The sequence below is a fragment of the Laccaria bicolor genome, genomic scaffold (genome assembly GCF_000143565.1).
Source record: "Laccaria bicolor S238N-H82 LACBIscaffold_33 genomic scaffold, whole genome shotgun sequence".
In the NCBI taxonomy this organism is placed as follows: domain Eukaryota; kingdom Fungi; phylum Basidiomycota; class Agaricomycetes; order Agaricales; family Hydnangiaceae; genus Laccaria; species Laccaria bicolor.
Window position 1 is genome coordinate 19528 of NW_001889904.1, and position 14094 is coordinate 33621.

Genomic DNA, 14094 nt, shown 5'->3' on the forward strand with positions numbered 1-14094 from the left:
CCCTCATGTCCAAAAATACGCCGCTAGACTGGTGACCGTCTGTATATGAAGGAACCTGTATGCTGAACAATGAGGGAACAACATTGCAATTTAAGTCGTTGAGCAAACACTTTGGGCGCTTTACTGACTCCTTCATCCCACGCTGGCGCTACGGATGGCAGAGGTCAGTGAATAAGAAAAGTCCCCCCCCAATTATAAAAACTTACTGAGTTAATCCCATCCAACAAACAAGCAGATACTTACCCGGGGGTGAGCTTCTAGGGATAACACGAAACGCGCTTGCTGGGTATTTCTGGCCTTGACAGGTTCTGAAGAACATTGAAGACGTTAATCACCAGTAATCACCCCTACTCTCCTACCAAACACGCCGTTTAGCAAGCGGATAAATCTGCGATGGAAGGTTGTTTACCGTGCTGATTGGCTAGAGGGGTGCCGGTGGTCTTCCAAATGTCGGAAGGTCTCTGATAAGCAGGGCGGAGCTAAATCAGCGAGATTCAAAGGTTCTATTTTATAGAATTTAAGCGCACCTCGAGTCTACAATTAGTCCTGAAGGGCCTGAAGCTTGAAGGTCCTCTGGAGACGGTGGGGATATGGGCGATTGTGGAAGCAGAAGCTTGGTTTTATTTGGATCTATTTGCCTTATCACGTCAATGTTTACATCTTGTGATGACGCGCAAGCACATGCAATTTGAATTGGGAGTTTATATACCCGGTACGTGCGCAGCGGTCTCTTCCTTCTTGCTTCCTTCAATACACCTTATGTTGATATTTTACGACATTACCAGCGAGATACCGGGCAGGGCATGGTCTCCCAATACTTGGAAGACACGGTAATGTTTTTCTCGTTCCCTCCTGTTGTACTTACTGGCTAATACGTCTTAGATTCTGCCTGAATTACAAGGGTATACCATATAGAACGGAATGGGTCGAGTATCCTGATATCGAACCTCTCTGCATCGAGAGGGGTATCCCACCCACGAGCTACTGGGCGGACGGTAAACCTCACTACACCCTACCTGCCATCCACGATCCCTCTACAGGAACATACATCGCCGACTCCCTCCTCATCGCGGAGTACCTCGACAAAACGTATCCAGACACCCCACGGATCTTTCCGCGTGGTCTTGAGGCCCTCCAGCTCGGCTTCGTCAAGTCCTTCATGACCCAACTCGACAGCATCTGGACTAGCATCATTCCTCAAATTGCTAACCACCTTAGTCCTCGCTCACTGGAATACTTTCGGCGGACGAGGGAGAAGTCGTTCCATAAGCAGTTGGAGGACATAGCTCCCGTTGGACAGGCGCAGAGTGAGGCTTGGGATCTGTTCAAGCGCGGACTGGATGTCGTGAACGGGTGGTTGGAGAAAAATAGTGCGTCGGGGCCGTTTGTGATGGCTGATACCGTTTCATGGGCGGACTTTGCCGTTGGGGGTTATCTTATCTGGATGAAGATTGTTTGGGGCGAGGATAGTCAGCAGTGGAAGGATATTTCAAGTTGGGGTGAGGGAAGGTGGGGTGCTCTCATCGAGGGTTTGGAGAAGTACAGTGAAATCAAGTAACCAACATCAGAGCTGGCTCGAAAGCTCTACATACTTAGCACCGAGATTTTTCAGTGTATTTTCCTGGAAGCCAGCATGAATCTGTCTCAGCATTTTTTCCTCATGGAGCTGACCGCCTCGGACTGCCAAATGGCAAATGGAACTCATCTGGACGTTGTCTAGACGTGGCCACACGAAATATCGAGCCGGCGGATGACAGCGGGCCGTGGATCTATCGACTTACTCTCACAATTGCCACAAGAGCAGCCACATCCTCTCGATGTTGCGCTACTCCCCCGGACTGCCCTCGCGCTCTGTCTTTCTGACAAGTAGGAACATTTCAAGACGTCCTTGTTCTTCGCCACTATTACTTCCAGCCCCCAGAGCATGTGCCCACACTGCCTCCACCTCAAACAGAAACACCGGGTCTATTCCAGGACCATTCTGGCTTTTGGCGCTCACCGCAAGTGGAGGTTTGGGCTATGCTATAGCTAGATACACCCAAGAACCTCCCGTTCCAAAAGCTGCTGAGCCTACGTTCGGCACTCCGGAGGACTTCGCTCATGCTATCGAGGAGTTGAAGGGTGCCTTGGAGAAGGGCAGCGTGTCGACGGATCGGGAGGATTTGTTTATTCATGGGTTCTCGGCGAACGATCATCATCCAGGTATGATTCTTATTTGAACTGGTTTAGGCGATCCGTACGTCGAATGGATGTAGATGCACCTCATAGCGTCGTGGTGTACCCCTCTTCGACTGAAGATGTCGTCAAGATCGTTAAAATCGCAACCAAACATCGTATGCCCGTTACGCCATATTCAGGAGCTACAAGTTTGGAAGGGCACTATCGTGGGGTACATTGCTCCATCACCTCTCTCGACTTTTCGCTTACTGAAACTGGTAGCATTCCACTGGCGGTATCTGTGTTGATATGAACAATATGGATAAAATACTCGAAATTCACGGTGAGGTCTTGTCTATTCATTGAAGCATCATTCGGCGTGACTGAGGGTCGATGCTAGAGGCTGATTCTGACTTGGTATGCCAGCCTGCAGCGGGGTGGATGGATATTAACGACACTCTCAAACAAAAAGGTAATCGATCCTACTTATCTCAAGGAACTCTCATCCTCATCAACTGTTTTTCTTAAGGGATACCCCTCTTCTTCCCAGTGCGTTGACCCAAAGAAAATTCTTACGCGATCCCTCACTTGTTGATTCAGATTGACCCAGCTCCAAGCGCCACGATCGGCGGTATGTTAAGTACAGGGTGTTCTGGAAGTAAGCGCGCCTTCATTCAACGATATCCCACACCAATTCACAGATTGCCTACGCAGCAAACGCCGTTCGCTATGGTACAGCTAAAGGCGAATGGTTTTTGAACGCTGTGCGTCTTCTAAGCCTCAACTCACTCGAGCCTTCACGAGACTTACAATTTTTTAAAACTTAGACCGTCGTGCTTCCATCAGGAGAGGTCATCAAGACGCGGCGTAGATCTAGAAAGTCATCCGCCGGGTTCGACACGACGAAATTGTTCATCGGAGCCGAGGGGACATTGGGGATTGTCACAGAAGGTATTATGCAGTCAAATCAACAATATCTTTACTGAGACTTGCCTTCTTAGTTACCATCCGCCTGGCGCCCCTGCTCCCCACCTCCGTTGCAGTCGTACAGTTCCCAGACGTGCGCAAGGCGACTGAGGCCGTGAGAGAGGTGATGAACCGCGGAGTTGGCATCCGTACGTGAACCTTCAGCCTTCATCGCTTACTCACTTACGACGACCCCTGCAGAATGCGTGGAACTCGTAGACGACGAATTCATCCGCGCGACCAATAAACTTGGGATGTCAAAGCGTAAATGGCCCGTAAAAGACAGCCTATTCTTCAAGTTCCAAGGCCACTCCAAGGAATCCCTAAAAGACACTGCGAGAGTCGTCAAAGAAGTGGTGGAACAAGCCCGATTTGGGGGGACTGGGTTCCAGGTCGCCCACGATGAGCAAGAGGCAAGTGATATATGGGCAGACAGGAAGAACGCGCACTATTCTTCGTTGGCGCTTATAGAGGGGAGTAAAGGGTGGCCGACTGATGTTTGGTATGTCCTCTCTCTTTCCCTATTGAACAGGGTTTACCGTGGAACAGTGTCCCGGTATCGAAACTTCCGGACTTGGTATACGATACCAAGAAGGATTTGGCCGAGTTCGGACTGGTATCTACGATCGTTGGCCATGTAGGAGATGGGAATTTCCATGCGTTGATATTGTTCAAGACCGACGAGGAGAAGGCTAAGGCGGAACAGGTGATTCATCGGATGGTCAAGCGAGCAATATCAATGGATGGTACTTGTAAGCTTTTCTTTTTTCCTTGTTTTTCTTCGTCTTATTGTTGATACGATTGTAGGCACAGGGGAGCATGGAGTTGGCATTGGGAAGAAAGAATATCTAGTTGAAGAATTGGGCGCTGGAACTGTGAAGCTTATGAGGACGATAAAAGACGCTATTGATCCGTTGGGGTTGTTCAATCCTGGAAAGGCGAGTAATTCTTACAAAGAACTATTAGTATCACTCCTGATGTTCGTTTGTACTTTTAACAGCTTTATCCGGAGAGGGAGAAGGACGAGAAGAAGCCTTGAGGTGGCGAGGATAGATATCACATTTCAGACCACACCGTAATGAAATTTAGGAAAACGTTTTTTTCTTTGCGATTCATTCATCCATATTCAGCTTCTCAAGGACAGCCTCATGTGAGACCACCTATCCAGATTGGGGCGTATTATTAATACGACGACGCCGCTCACTGGACACACAACAACTCTTTCTTAACCTTCAACATGCCAGCGCTCAAAGGTTGGCACCCAGGGGAACGGTCAATCCGGCACAAACTTGGCTTCGACGCCATCCCCGCAACCGCAAACGCCTACTCCTGGATAACAGGCAACCTTCCCCCCGAACACGCCAAATTCCACTCCGAGAAACTCTATTTCCTCCCGCTCACCAATCTAGATGAGCAGGGACGACCGTGGGGGTCCATCCTGTGCGCTGAAAATGGAAAGCAGGGGTTTATAAGTGTGCCAAGGTATAATACTATGTCGGTACGAACGGAGTTGTGGGAGGGCGATCCGTTCCTGGATAATTTGGTGTGTGGAGAGCGGGAAGGGAAGGGGATGTTTGTGGCGGGGATTGGGGTGGAGGTTGCGACGCGTAGAAGGAACAAGTTTGCGGGGAAGCTTGTTGAAGTGAGGAGAGGGAAGAGCTCGCGTTCTGTCGAATTTGACTTGGTGGTGAATGAGGCTATTGGGTGCGTGTATCCTGATTGTTTATTCAAAAGCCTTGTTTGACGAAGAGAGTAGTGAATGCCCAAAATATATCACCGTTCGGCAATTAGTGCCATTCCCCAAAGCCTCTCCTAAGGTCGTTCACAAACGACCAATAATGTCTGAAGATGATCGACTTGCAGAAGACGCCATCTCCTTCATCCTATCCTCCGACACAGTCTTCCTCGGAACGACATACTCCGCCTCCCCAAACGACGCTCGCGTTTATCCCTCCCACGTCGGTATGAACCACCGCGGCGGCCGACCAGGATTTATCCGCGTTCGACCATCCGACGGGCGGACCATCGTACTCCCTGATTTCTCAGGAAACCGAATCATGACGTCCCTAGGGAACATCGAAGCCACCCCCCTCGCCTCTCTCACTTTCGTCAACTTCACGACGGGAGACGTTCTCTACGTCACAGGCAACGCCACCAACCTCGTAGGTCCCGAATCTCAAGTGATCATGCCCTTCCAAAACACCCTGACGAAGATCTACGTCACTGGGTACACCCTCATCCTCGACGCGCTTCCATGTCGCGAGGACCCTGCGTCAACTATCCAACCTAGCCCATACAGTCCTCCTATCCGCTTCCTAGCTGAAGAAAAGCCATCTTCCCTATTCAACACCGGCAAAACACCCATGGCGACGTTGTTGAGCATAGATATGCACAGCGCCACCATTGCCACGTTCACTTGGGAGTCTTCTGAAGAACTGGTGATCAACCCGGGGCAATGTGTCATTCTGGACTTTACCACCCTCTTCGGGTCGCGGGAATATCAGCACATGGCTCCGACCCGCCCGAGCTCGGTTAACGACGATTTTATCAGGACGTGGACTGTTTCGTCCGCTGCGAAGGAGCGCAAGACGCGTATGTTCTCCTTGACGATGCGGGAGAAGCCAGGGGGGACCGTGACGGGCGCGCTCTTCTCTCTCGCAAGGAGCTTGCGAGAGTCGAAGCGGAATGATATGAGGGAAATGGCGGTGGCCGTGAAAGTGGCTGGTGTGATGGGGGAGTTTTGTTTACCAACGTCTCCGCGGACTGAGGAGGGAAGCGTGAGGAAGATGGTGTGGATTGCTGGTGGGATTGGGGTTACGCCGTTTTTGAGCATGTTGCGCGCTGTCCTGGAGGGGCGTTCTGGTGGTTGGGATATCACGTTAATTCTATCGATGAGGGAGCCTGAAGTCATCCTTCCCCTTGTTTTCTCCATCTTGGAGGGTGCTCCTGATGCGGTCAATGAGCCGACGTTTTCTCTGGCTATTTACGTTTTTTCGAAAGGCTCCGTTCCAACATTGGCCGTAAAGGGTGTGGGTGAGAAGGTGAGGGTGGAAACCCACCTTCAGCGGTTGAGCAAGGAGTTCCTCGTTGTGAGGGGGAAGCTGTTGGTCGAAAGTGAGGTGTATGTTTGTGGCCCTGGGACTTTTGAGAAGGTGGTGGCGGAGGTGGTGGCGGAGTTAGGGAGGTCGGTCGGTGATGTTCGGCGGGAGGGATTTGAGTTTTAGCGAGCGTATATTCTGAGGAAGGCGTCAGGCCTTCAGGTTCAGCGTGATACATAAGTGCAACATGAGGAACAATGATTGTTGTTTTCTACCGCAGTCCGACTCGGAAGGGGTGTGTAGGATAATAAAAATATTGAATCTTTTCCGGAGGTGAAGTGGGTCAACTTCACACCACCACTGTTTTAATAAAAGAGTAAGATAAACGTTGAAGTAGAGGTTGACATACCGCGGAGACCGAGACCTTGTTGGAGGCAAAATTTAAGCGGCGGAGTGGCAGATCAACTATCGCCATCTGCCCACATCGCTTGGACCAATAAAATTATACGCCTGAACTGCACCTGAAAACGATATGTCACTGGGAAGGCGGAGGTGGAGGTGATTGATTCGAAATCAAACTTGTCACGTACTTCTTATTATTCATCGAGGCTCCTTTTGACTATGAACGGTGAGGAAGTTCGTTTCCTCGTACATTGGGTGGGTCCATTTTGACATAAAACCATCTGCGAAATGTGAACGAAAGGGGGTAAATTGACTGGCATTGAATGGGAAAACATACCGTGAGAAGGTTCCATGCCTACAGCACATGTACCTTGCCTTATTGTTCCGACCACGAACAAAAGTGTATGGAATCGAGATCTCCTGAATACGCGTCGGTATGTATCCACTTGAATTGTGAGATATGAATCCTTGTTGAACGTTGAAGTTCGTTTTTTTTACCCTGTTCTATCGTGAGATAATGTTTCCGCACGTGATCTCCATTTATAGATCCGCTCTTCAAGCCGTTATTGTTGTTCGTCACTCTGAAATGGCCCTAACTGCAAAAAGACGACCGGTAACGGCAGAAGGGATAGAAGATCCCGCTGAATATGACTCTGACTGGTGTCAGAGCTTTTCACCGACTGGTACATCACTACCTTTCTCATAATGCACGTAGAAGCAGCTTACCAAGTTCCCTGTTCTCCACATCACTACTTCGAACAATTACCGTCTTCTCAAACGCAATCCACACAATCTAACAAAAACTCACTTCCATCACCTCCTACGTCTCCCCGACTCCGCCGCAAACGCACCTGCGCACCCATCAACATCGTGACCTCTTCCCACTCGCTGTCTCCCCTGCGGCTAGGTAGCATCGACGAGGACCCAGAATACGACTTTGGGTTCAGCCTCGACCTCGGTTCCGAATCCCCCGCATCAGCGAGCACACCCGATCTCGTCTCTTCGTCTGATGTACTGAGAGAGTGGGCGGGGGCGGGGATCGCGGTTCCTCGTGTGCCGGCACGACGTCGCTCGTGGCGATCAAGCTCGTTCTCGAGGGATCGGATAAAGAAGGTTGTCGTTAATGAAGCGGATAGGGATTGTGCAATATGGTGAGTGGACTAGACTCAAAACGAAAAAGGGTTGTTCTGATATTGAGCTGCGGCAGTTTCGAGTACGCGGTGAGACCTTGCAGGACGACGTGTTGTGGCAAAATGTTTTGTTTCGAGCATCTGAACGATGTACGCACTCTGACATACTTCAACTCAATCCCGCTCATCATCGTCTTATATACATAGTGGCTAAATGGCCCAAACGGCACAGGGCGCTGCCCTCACTGCGAATTACCCTGTTCACTTGAGAACAACACCATCTCCCTCGCCTCACCCACCGACAAGAAACGAAAACAACCACCTTCGCCCCTCCTCCTCATTCGATCCATGTCAAACGAAACGATCCCATGTGATTCTACTACGGACAACGAGGCCTCAGGCTCTACTTCACGAGGCCGATCACGCGCCGCACGACATCAGGATCCGACGCGCCCAATGGAAGAAGAAGAAGCTTCAGGGAGTGGAAGGAGAAGAGATTCTCCTTCTCCCGTACCATATGCATCCACGTCACCACCACCTTTTCTCGCGGAATCAGCGAAAGATTCTTCACGGTATTCGATCCCTACGCCCCCCAACTCGTCAGCACCGCTTTCCAGAGACTCCTTTGCTTCAGAGTCGTCGTTTCACTTGTCTTCGGACCCGTCGGTTTCCCCATCCACTGTTCAAGAAAAGGGGAAACCACATTACTCTATCTATCTCACGACTGGCGCTTTATCGGCAAGTCCGATTGGGCCAACAACGACCATGTCATCCAGCACAGCCAGCCCCGCCTCGACAGCGTCCTCATCCCAGACTTCCATCGACACACTCCCGAGCCCGGGCCCAGGCGCGGAAATGCAGGGACCCTTGAGCCATCTGGCTACCGTTGTGGCCTTTGTTTATTTGTTGTATACTTTGATGAGCTGAGCTCTGGCTTCGTTTTTTGGAATAGGTTTTCATCCGTTCCTTGTACCACCAATTTGCTTGGGCCCCTGGTTCATGTAGTTCATGTACGCATCGCTTTTACTGTATTCATTGGTTTGAAAACGACTAAGCAAGGGAAATGATTCACATAATACCTCAAACAAGGGCGAACAGGACGATTGTTAGAAAAATACAACATCCATATTTGGACTGACAAGTCCTCGCCAAGTGGCTTCTTATTGTATTCAAAATCTTGAACTTGCCCAACAAAATGATTCAATCGAACTTACACTGGGGAGTCGGACCCTTCAGCGTCTAAAGATAAATGATATATCCTCCACCATCAATTGACCGATTGTTCCTCGTAGTGGCAGGTGCACTAGGCAGTCTCCCCATTTTAATTCAATTTTCATTCACGACATTTTGAGTTCACAACACTTGTTTCTGTATGAGCATTGGTCAAAATGGGCTACTGTTCTCGGAAATACTCAAAGATCCATCGAAATAGTATGAAAATTGAACTCGCCTGGAGTCGTCGGCATCGTTTAAACCATCACAGCGCCCCACCTATCGGATGGATCGCTCTCCTTCAAGTTTTGGTAGGCCTCTTCGTCCGCTTTTGCGTATCCACCTTCGGCTGTTGAGTAGGTCTAGAGGTTTCCTCGTACTTTTCAGAACCTCTAGGATTGTTTAGAGTGCCTTGCTAAACATAGACGTACGCATTCTTTCCAAGTCCCGTGGTGTAGGAGAAGATCTCATGATGATGGGCTGCTTGGGTTTCAGACGCCTCGTTCCTGAGTTACCGTGGTTGCGGATTGCATCAGGAAACCCAGTATAAGAGTGGGCGAACGCTGACTTGAGTTCCCCGACGTTGAGAATGCTATGTCCAAGCCTTAATAAATGGCTAGCTGGCAGTTGGGGAGAGGGATGGCGAACAACTGACTCTCTCAAGGCTCGTCATCGAAAGGCTGAAGGACGCAGTCAATTGAAAGAGTCCAACTCGTTGCACCTGGAAGACCAGATTGTGGGTGCCGGTCAATGTGCCGACGAAGCATCTTTACATGTTAGCCTTCGTTATCGCGGCTGACCCCAATGGTTAGTTGTAGAGAGGTACGGTGATCCAGCAAAGCCTTCGGAATATAATCCGATCTTTGAGAACGATAGAGGAGTAAAACATCACGGTCGTTTGCTTTGTTACTTTTCATATTTCGAAGTTTGGGCATAACGTGAGAACGGCCCAAATGGGGAAATGTCACTTTGACTATCATGATGACCATCTCATTTTCACTCTTCCTCAACGACGACGACGACCGAAAGCGACTGGACCGGTTCTTGAACGGGAACAGGGGCGACAACGATGCCAGAGCTCTCCCGAGCCATCATCTCCCTCTTTCATAAACGCGCAGCCACAGAGCAGGTGAGTGATCGTAAGACTCCAAAGAAGGCAAAGCTGACTATTAGACTACGTATACTTGTAGGGTGGCCTTTTGAGCGGAAAGGATCCCTCGGAGTTCAACACCGCAGATCCGATTCGACTATGGATCATTCAAGTTGGTATGGCCGCTCTCTCTACACCCATGTCCAGTTGTGCTGACGTTGTCGTTGCGCATTTGTTGCTGTCAATAGGGATCATCGTATGCACTGCGAGTTTGCTGGCTCTTGCTCTGCGGAAGATTCGCCAGCCAAAGGTTATTGCAGAGGTTCTAGGGGGAATACTTCTTGGTGCGTTTGCTTTCAACTTTACGCCGTTACTCGGCTCAATTTACATGCATATATTCAGGTCCGACTGCGTTTGGTGAGTTCTAGAGCCATTACTGCGTCTTTTTTTGCTTCTCCATGTTCTTTGTAAGTGCTCTATCATATCCATCTACCAAACTGACTCTATCTTCGTTAGTTTTCTACGTCTATCTGCTCGCTAACCCTGCCCTTCAGGTCGTATACCCGGTTTCACAGAACACATCTTTCCAGACGCATCGAGGCCCTACCTTAGCCTCGTCGCCAACATCGGACTCTGCCTATTTCTCTTCCTAGTCGGTCTCGAAATCGACGCAGGTGTAATCAGACGCAATGCCAGCTTATCCGCCACAGTCGCTTTGGCAGGGATGGTTCTGCCATTCGGAATCGGTGCAGGACTCGCCGTGGCGATCTACAAGGAATTCATTGACCAGAGCGTAAAGTTCACGCATTTCATGCTGTTTACTGGCGTGGCGTACTCCATCACAGCGTTCCCGGTTCTTTGCAGGATTTTGACAGAGTTGAAGTTGCTGGATACGACGGTGGGCATCGTGGTTCTCTCCGCAGGTGTCGGAAACGATATCAGTGCGCAACACCTCCTTCCCCTCTGTCTTGCCACAATTAACCCTCTCTTGCAGTCGGTTGGACGCTGCTAGCACTCAGCGTAGCATTAGTGAACGCCGGCTCGGGTCTCACAGCCCTCTACATCCTCCTGACCTGCGTCGGGTGGACCTTGTTCCTCCTTTTCCCCGTCAAGATGCTCATGAGGTGGTTAGCCCGGACGACGGGGTCCATTGAGAGCGGCCCTTCCCTCTTCTTCATGACCGCCACCATGATGGTCCTCTTTGGCTCTGCATTTTTCACAGACGTTATTGGCGTGCACGCTATCTTTGGTGCGTTTTTGGCAGGGCTCGTCGTACCCCGAGAGGGAGGTCTGGCCATTGCATTGACGGAGAAGCTGGAGGATATGGTTTCGATTATATTCCTGCCACTCGTATGTTTCATTGTCTGACTCTTGGTCGCGTTCTGAGATGTGTTTGCAGTACTTTACGCTCTCGGGACTCTCAACTGATCTTGGATTGTTGGATAACGGTGCGTCTTGAATTTCTATAGCTATCCTCTTCTGACTCTTAAACTCAGGGATAACATGGGCGTACACCATCGCAATCATCTTCTCGGCGTTCATCGGCAAGTTTGCAGGCTGCTGCATCGCAGCGAGATACTTTGCAGGTTTCAACTGGCGCGAATCCAGTACCATCGGGTCCTTGATGAGCTGTAAAGGGTTTGTTGTCCTGACCTCCCTCCTTACCTATCTTAGGCTCACCCTTCATCTAGCCTCGTCGAGCTTATCGTACTCAACGTCGGGCTGTCAGCTGGCATCCTCTCCCCTCGCGTTTTCTCCATGTTCGTGTTGGAAGCTCTAGTTCTTACTTTCATGACTACGCCTCTCGTGACGTGGTTGTATCCCCAACACTTACGCACTCGTATCGCCGCCTCTGGTGCCAAATTTATCAATGTCGCGGATGACGAAGCTCGAAGACCAGCTTCTCGATCGAGGTCCAGAAATGGGGAGTACAGGACACGATACACGGTCGTCTTGGACAAACTGGAGCATTTACCAGGAATGATGGCGCTCACGCAGCTCATACATACCTCCCCTGCTTCGAGACGCCGTTTACGAGAATCATCGACTAGCAGCATCGATTATCCTCACCCGATTTCGGTCCAGGCGTTACGTTTGATCGAGCTGTCCGATCGTGTTTCGGCAGTAATGAAGTCCTCCGTCTCCGATACCCTCCTCCACGTCGACCCCCTTCTTTCCGTCTTCCGCATGTTCGGACAGCTGAATGATGTAAAGATCACTCCCTCCCTCTCCATCGTTAAATTCGATGATCTGGCATACAGCGTTGCGGAGCACGCGAGGGAGTACGACTCTGACATGATCATGATCCCATGGTTGCCGCCCACGCACGATGCGTACGACGGGAACAACTTACATACCCATATCCATATTCCTTATACCCATCAACCACCCACCCCTCATACCCCTAATGTCCCGGACCACGCTTTACCTACCTCCCCTTCCAATGTAAAGTCCGCTACGTCCTCGCATAACCCCTTCGAGATGCTCTTCCGCACAGGACCAACAGGTAGCAGTGGTGGGGAAATGTCAGCCTCAGTCATCCACTCTCAGTTTGTCCGAGGTGTCTTCTCTCAGGCAACGACGGACGTAGCGCTCTTCGTGGACCAGAGCACCCTCGCGGCATCGGGTGAGAGTTCCGGGAGGAGCGGGAGCGCACAGCATTTGTTTTTGCCGTTCTTTGGTGGGCCAGATGATAGGCTCGCGTTGGAGTTTGTGGTTCAGCTTTGTAATGAGAACCCGTGTGTGAGGGCTACGGTGGTGAGGATTGTGAAGCGGGATGTGGATGCGGAGGTCGTTCAGCCTCCTCTGGCTGCTGCTGGGTCGCAGAGGGCGATGGAGGATGTGAATGCCTTGACTGTCGCCTCGGTTCGTTCACTCTTTACTCTTTGACACGAGGATTTTACTTATGGTTGTATATGATAGAACATTGCTGGGTTCCCTGATACAGTCTATGGCCGTGACAACACCGAAACGAGGCTCCAATCCCAAACAGCAGACACCATCGTCTGGGCACGATACGCCTCGCCACCACAAAACCCCGCCCCCGGGTCTAACTCTGAAGCCAAATCCACCATCTCCTCCTCGTCCTCTTCCTCTCGCATTGAATTCAAAGAACTCAGCACACCTATTCCACTACACACCATCATCCAAACCTCGCTCTCCATTCAGGACGAAGACGATCGCGACATGACTTTGTTCGTCGTCACTGGCCGATCGAGGAGGTTGGCTGCGGAGAACCATAGGGAGGAGGTAAAGGAGATTATGGAGGAGTATGGGAGTGTGAGTGCGGAGGTTAGAAAGACGATTGGGGATGTGGCTGCTGCTGTTGTTGTGGCGGGGTGTGTGGCTGGGTTGGTGGTCGTTCAGGCTGCTGAGTATTGAGTGTTGGATTATGGACTTCTTGTTGTTCTGGCGGCGGGTAAGCCGTTGTTGTTGTTGGGCTCGGGCTCGATAATTAGGTTAGGTATTAGCGGGGCTTTTGGTGTTGGGACTGCTGTTGTGGCTATAGGTTTGGTCCACGATGGATGGATTTGTAGGATGAGCAAAGGAGGGCTAGCGAAGAAATTGTCACTAGAAATCGGAGGTTCGAGCTTTGTTATCAAAATGATAAATTGCAATCTACGTAGCGCAAGAGACAGAACATCTATGGATATATGTATCCGTCTAATATCTATGTCAAAATCTATGCCGAAACTGTAAATCTGAGCTGGTCACCCTCTACCTCACAGGTAACACTCTCCAAGTTTTCCACAATGTAATGCGCACCGCAGTTTTCGATCTTTGACCTCTCGTGGCTGGTGCAAACGGCGATTACGGTAGCTCCACTGGCCACGCCCGCGCGAATGCCGCTGGGCGAGTCTTCGAATACAACGCACTTGGAGGCGTCGTACCCAAGACATTTGGCAGCGAGGAGGAAGGGATCGGGAGCTGGTTTTCCAGCTTTGAGGCGCTTGTCGTCTGCGGTGATAGTTACGGGCGGGGGTGTAATGCCCACGCGCGTCATGCAACCGTAAGCTGATAAAGGCGCGGTATTTAGAGAATGCAAGAATAAATCAATAGACAGGACGAACCGTATGTTTTAGCGCCGGAAGTAGCGACG

The 14094-nt window shown here is 50.5% G+C and overlaps 5 protein-coding genes across 5 annotated transcripts; all 5 read left to right on the forward strand.

The window, feature by feature from the left end:
• Positions 1 to 756: 756 nt before the first annotated feature.
• LACBIDRAFT_295178 (uncharacterized protein) lies at positions 757 to 1664 on the forward strand. The gene is made up of 2 exons (XM_001885643.1): positions 757 to 830; positions 883 to 1664. Exons 1-2 carry the CDS (start codon positions 760 to 762, stop codon positions 1556 to 1558), a joined length of 747 nt encoding a protein of 248 aa, XP_001885678.1. The 5' UTR covers positions 757 to 759; the 3' UTR covers positions 1559 to 1664.
• A 402-nt stretch (positions 1665 to 2066) lies between these two features.
• LACBIDRAFT_151694 (uncharacterized protein) lies at positions 2067 to 4061 on the forward strand (the record flags this gene model as incomplete). Its single annotated transcript, XM_001885644.1, has 12 exons — positions 2067 to 2202; positions 2256 to 2389; positions 2440 to 2500; positions 2558 to 2629; positions 2687 to 2706; positions 2758 to 2815; positions 2872 to 2921; positions 2985 to 3108; positions 3159 to 3272; positions 3325 to 3625; positions 3673 to 3875; positions 3931 to 4061. Coding segments are annotated over 12 exons (1404 nt in total), but the record flags the coding sequence as incomplete, so codon positions are not given.
• A 189-nt stretch (positions 4062 to 4250) lies between these two features.
• LACBIDRAFT_191495 (uncharacterized protein) lies at positions 4251 to 6347 on the forward strand (the record flags this gene model as incomplete). Its single annotated transcript, XM_001885645.1, has 3 exons — positions 4251 to 4827; positions 4880 to 5875; positions 5906 to 6347. Exons 1-3 carry the CDS (start codon positions 4361 to 4363, stop codon positions 6345 to 6347), a joined length of 1905 nt encoding a protein of 634 aa, XP_001885680.1. The 5' UTR covers positions 4251 to 4360.
• Positions 6348 to 6914: 567 nt separating this feature from the next.
• LACBIDRAFT_331293 (uncharacterized protein) lies at positions 6915 to 8620 on the forward strand (the record flags this gene model as incomplete). Its single annotated transcript, XM_001885646.1, has 5 exons — positions 6915 to 6997; positions 7110 to 7246; positions 7279 to 7714; positions 7771 to 7783; positions 7901 to 8620. 5 exons carry the CDS (start codon positions 6915 to 6917, stop codon positions 8618 to 8620), a joined length of 1389 nt encoding a protein of 462 aa, XP_001885681.1.
• A 1317-nt stretch (positions 8621 to 9937) lies between these two features.
• On the forward strand, positions 9938 to 13595 carry LACBIDRAFT_180188 (uncharacterized protein). Its single transcript, XM_001885647.1, has 12 exons — positions 9938 to 10034; positions 10096 to 10171; positions 10244 to 10339; positions 10398 to 10412; positions 10550 to 10936; positions 10990 to 11345; positions 11395 to 11443; positions 11492 to 11633; positions 11687 to 12404; positions 12447 to 12507; positions 12532 to 12864; positions 12943 to 13595. The coding sequence occupies exons 1-12, from the start codon at positions 9975 to 9977 to the stop codon at positions 13374 to 13376; spliced, it is 2727 nt and encodes a 908-aa protein (XP_001885682.1). The 5' UTR covers positions 9938 to 9974; the 3' UTR covers positions 13377 to 13595.
• The last annotated feature ends 499 nt before the right edge of the window (positions 13596 to 14094 follow it).

Bases quoted from the DNA above. Each gene is read 5' to 3' on its own strand.
- LACBIDRAFT_295178 (XM_001885643.1), top strand. From the start codon at position 760: ATGTTGATATTTTACGACATTACCAGCGAGATACCGGGCAGGGCATGG. The intron at 831-882 runs GTAATGTTTTTC...AATACGTCTTAG, and splicing joins CCCAATACTTGGAAGACACG to ATTCTGCCTGAATTACAAGG.
- LACBIDRAFT_180188 (XM_001885647.1), top strand. From the start codon at position 9,975: ATGCCAGAGCTCTCCCGAGCCATCATCTCCCTCTTTCATAAACGCGCA. The intron at 11,634-11,686 runs GTTTGTTGTCCT...CCCTTCATCTAG, and splicing joins TCCTTGATGAGCTGTAAAGG to CCTCGTCGAGCTTATCGTAC. The intron at 12,865-12,942 runs GTTCACTCTTTA...TCCCTGATACAG, and splicing joins CTTGACTGTCGCCTCGGTTC to TCTATGGCCGTGACAACACC.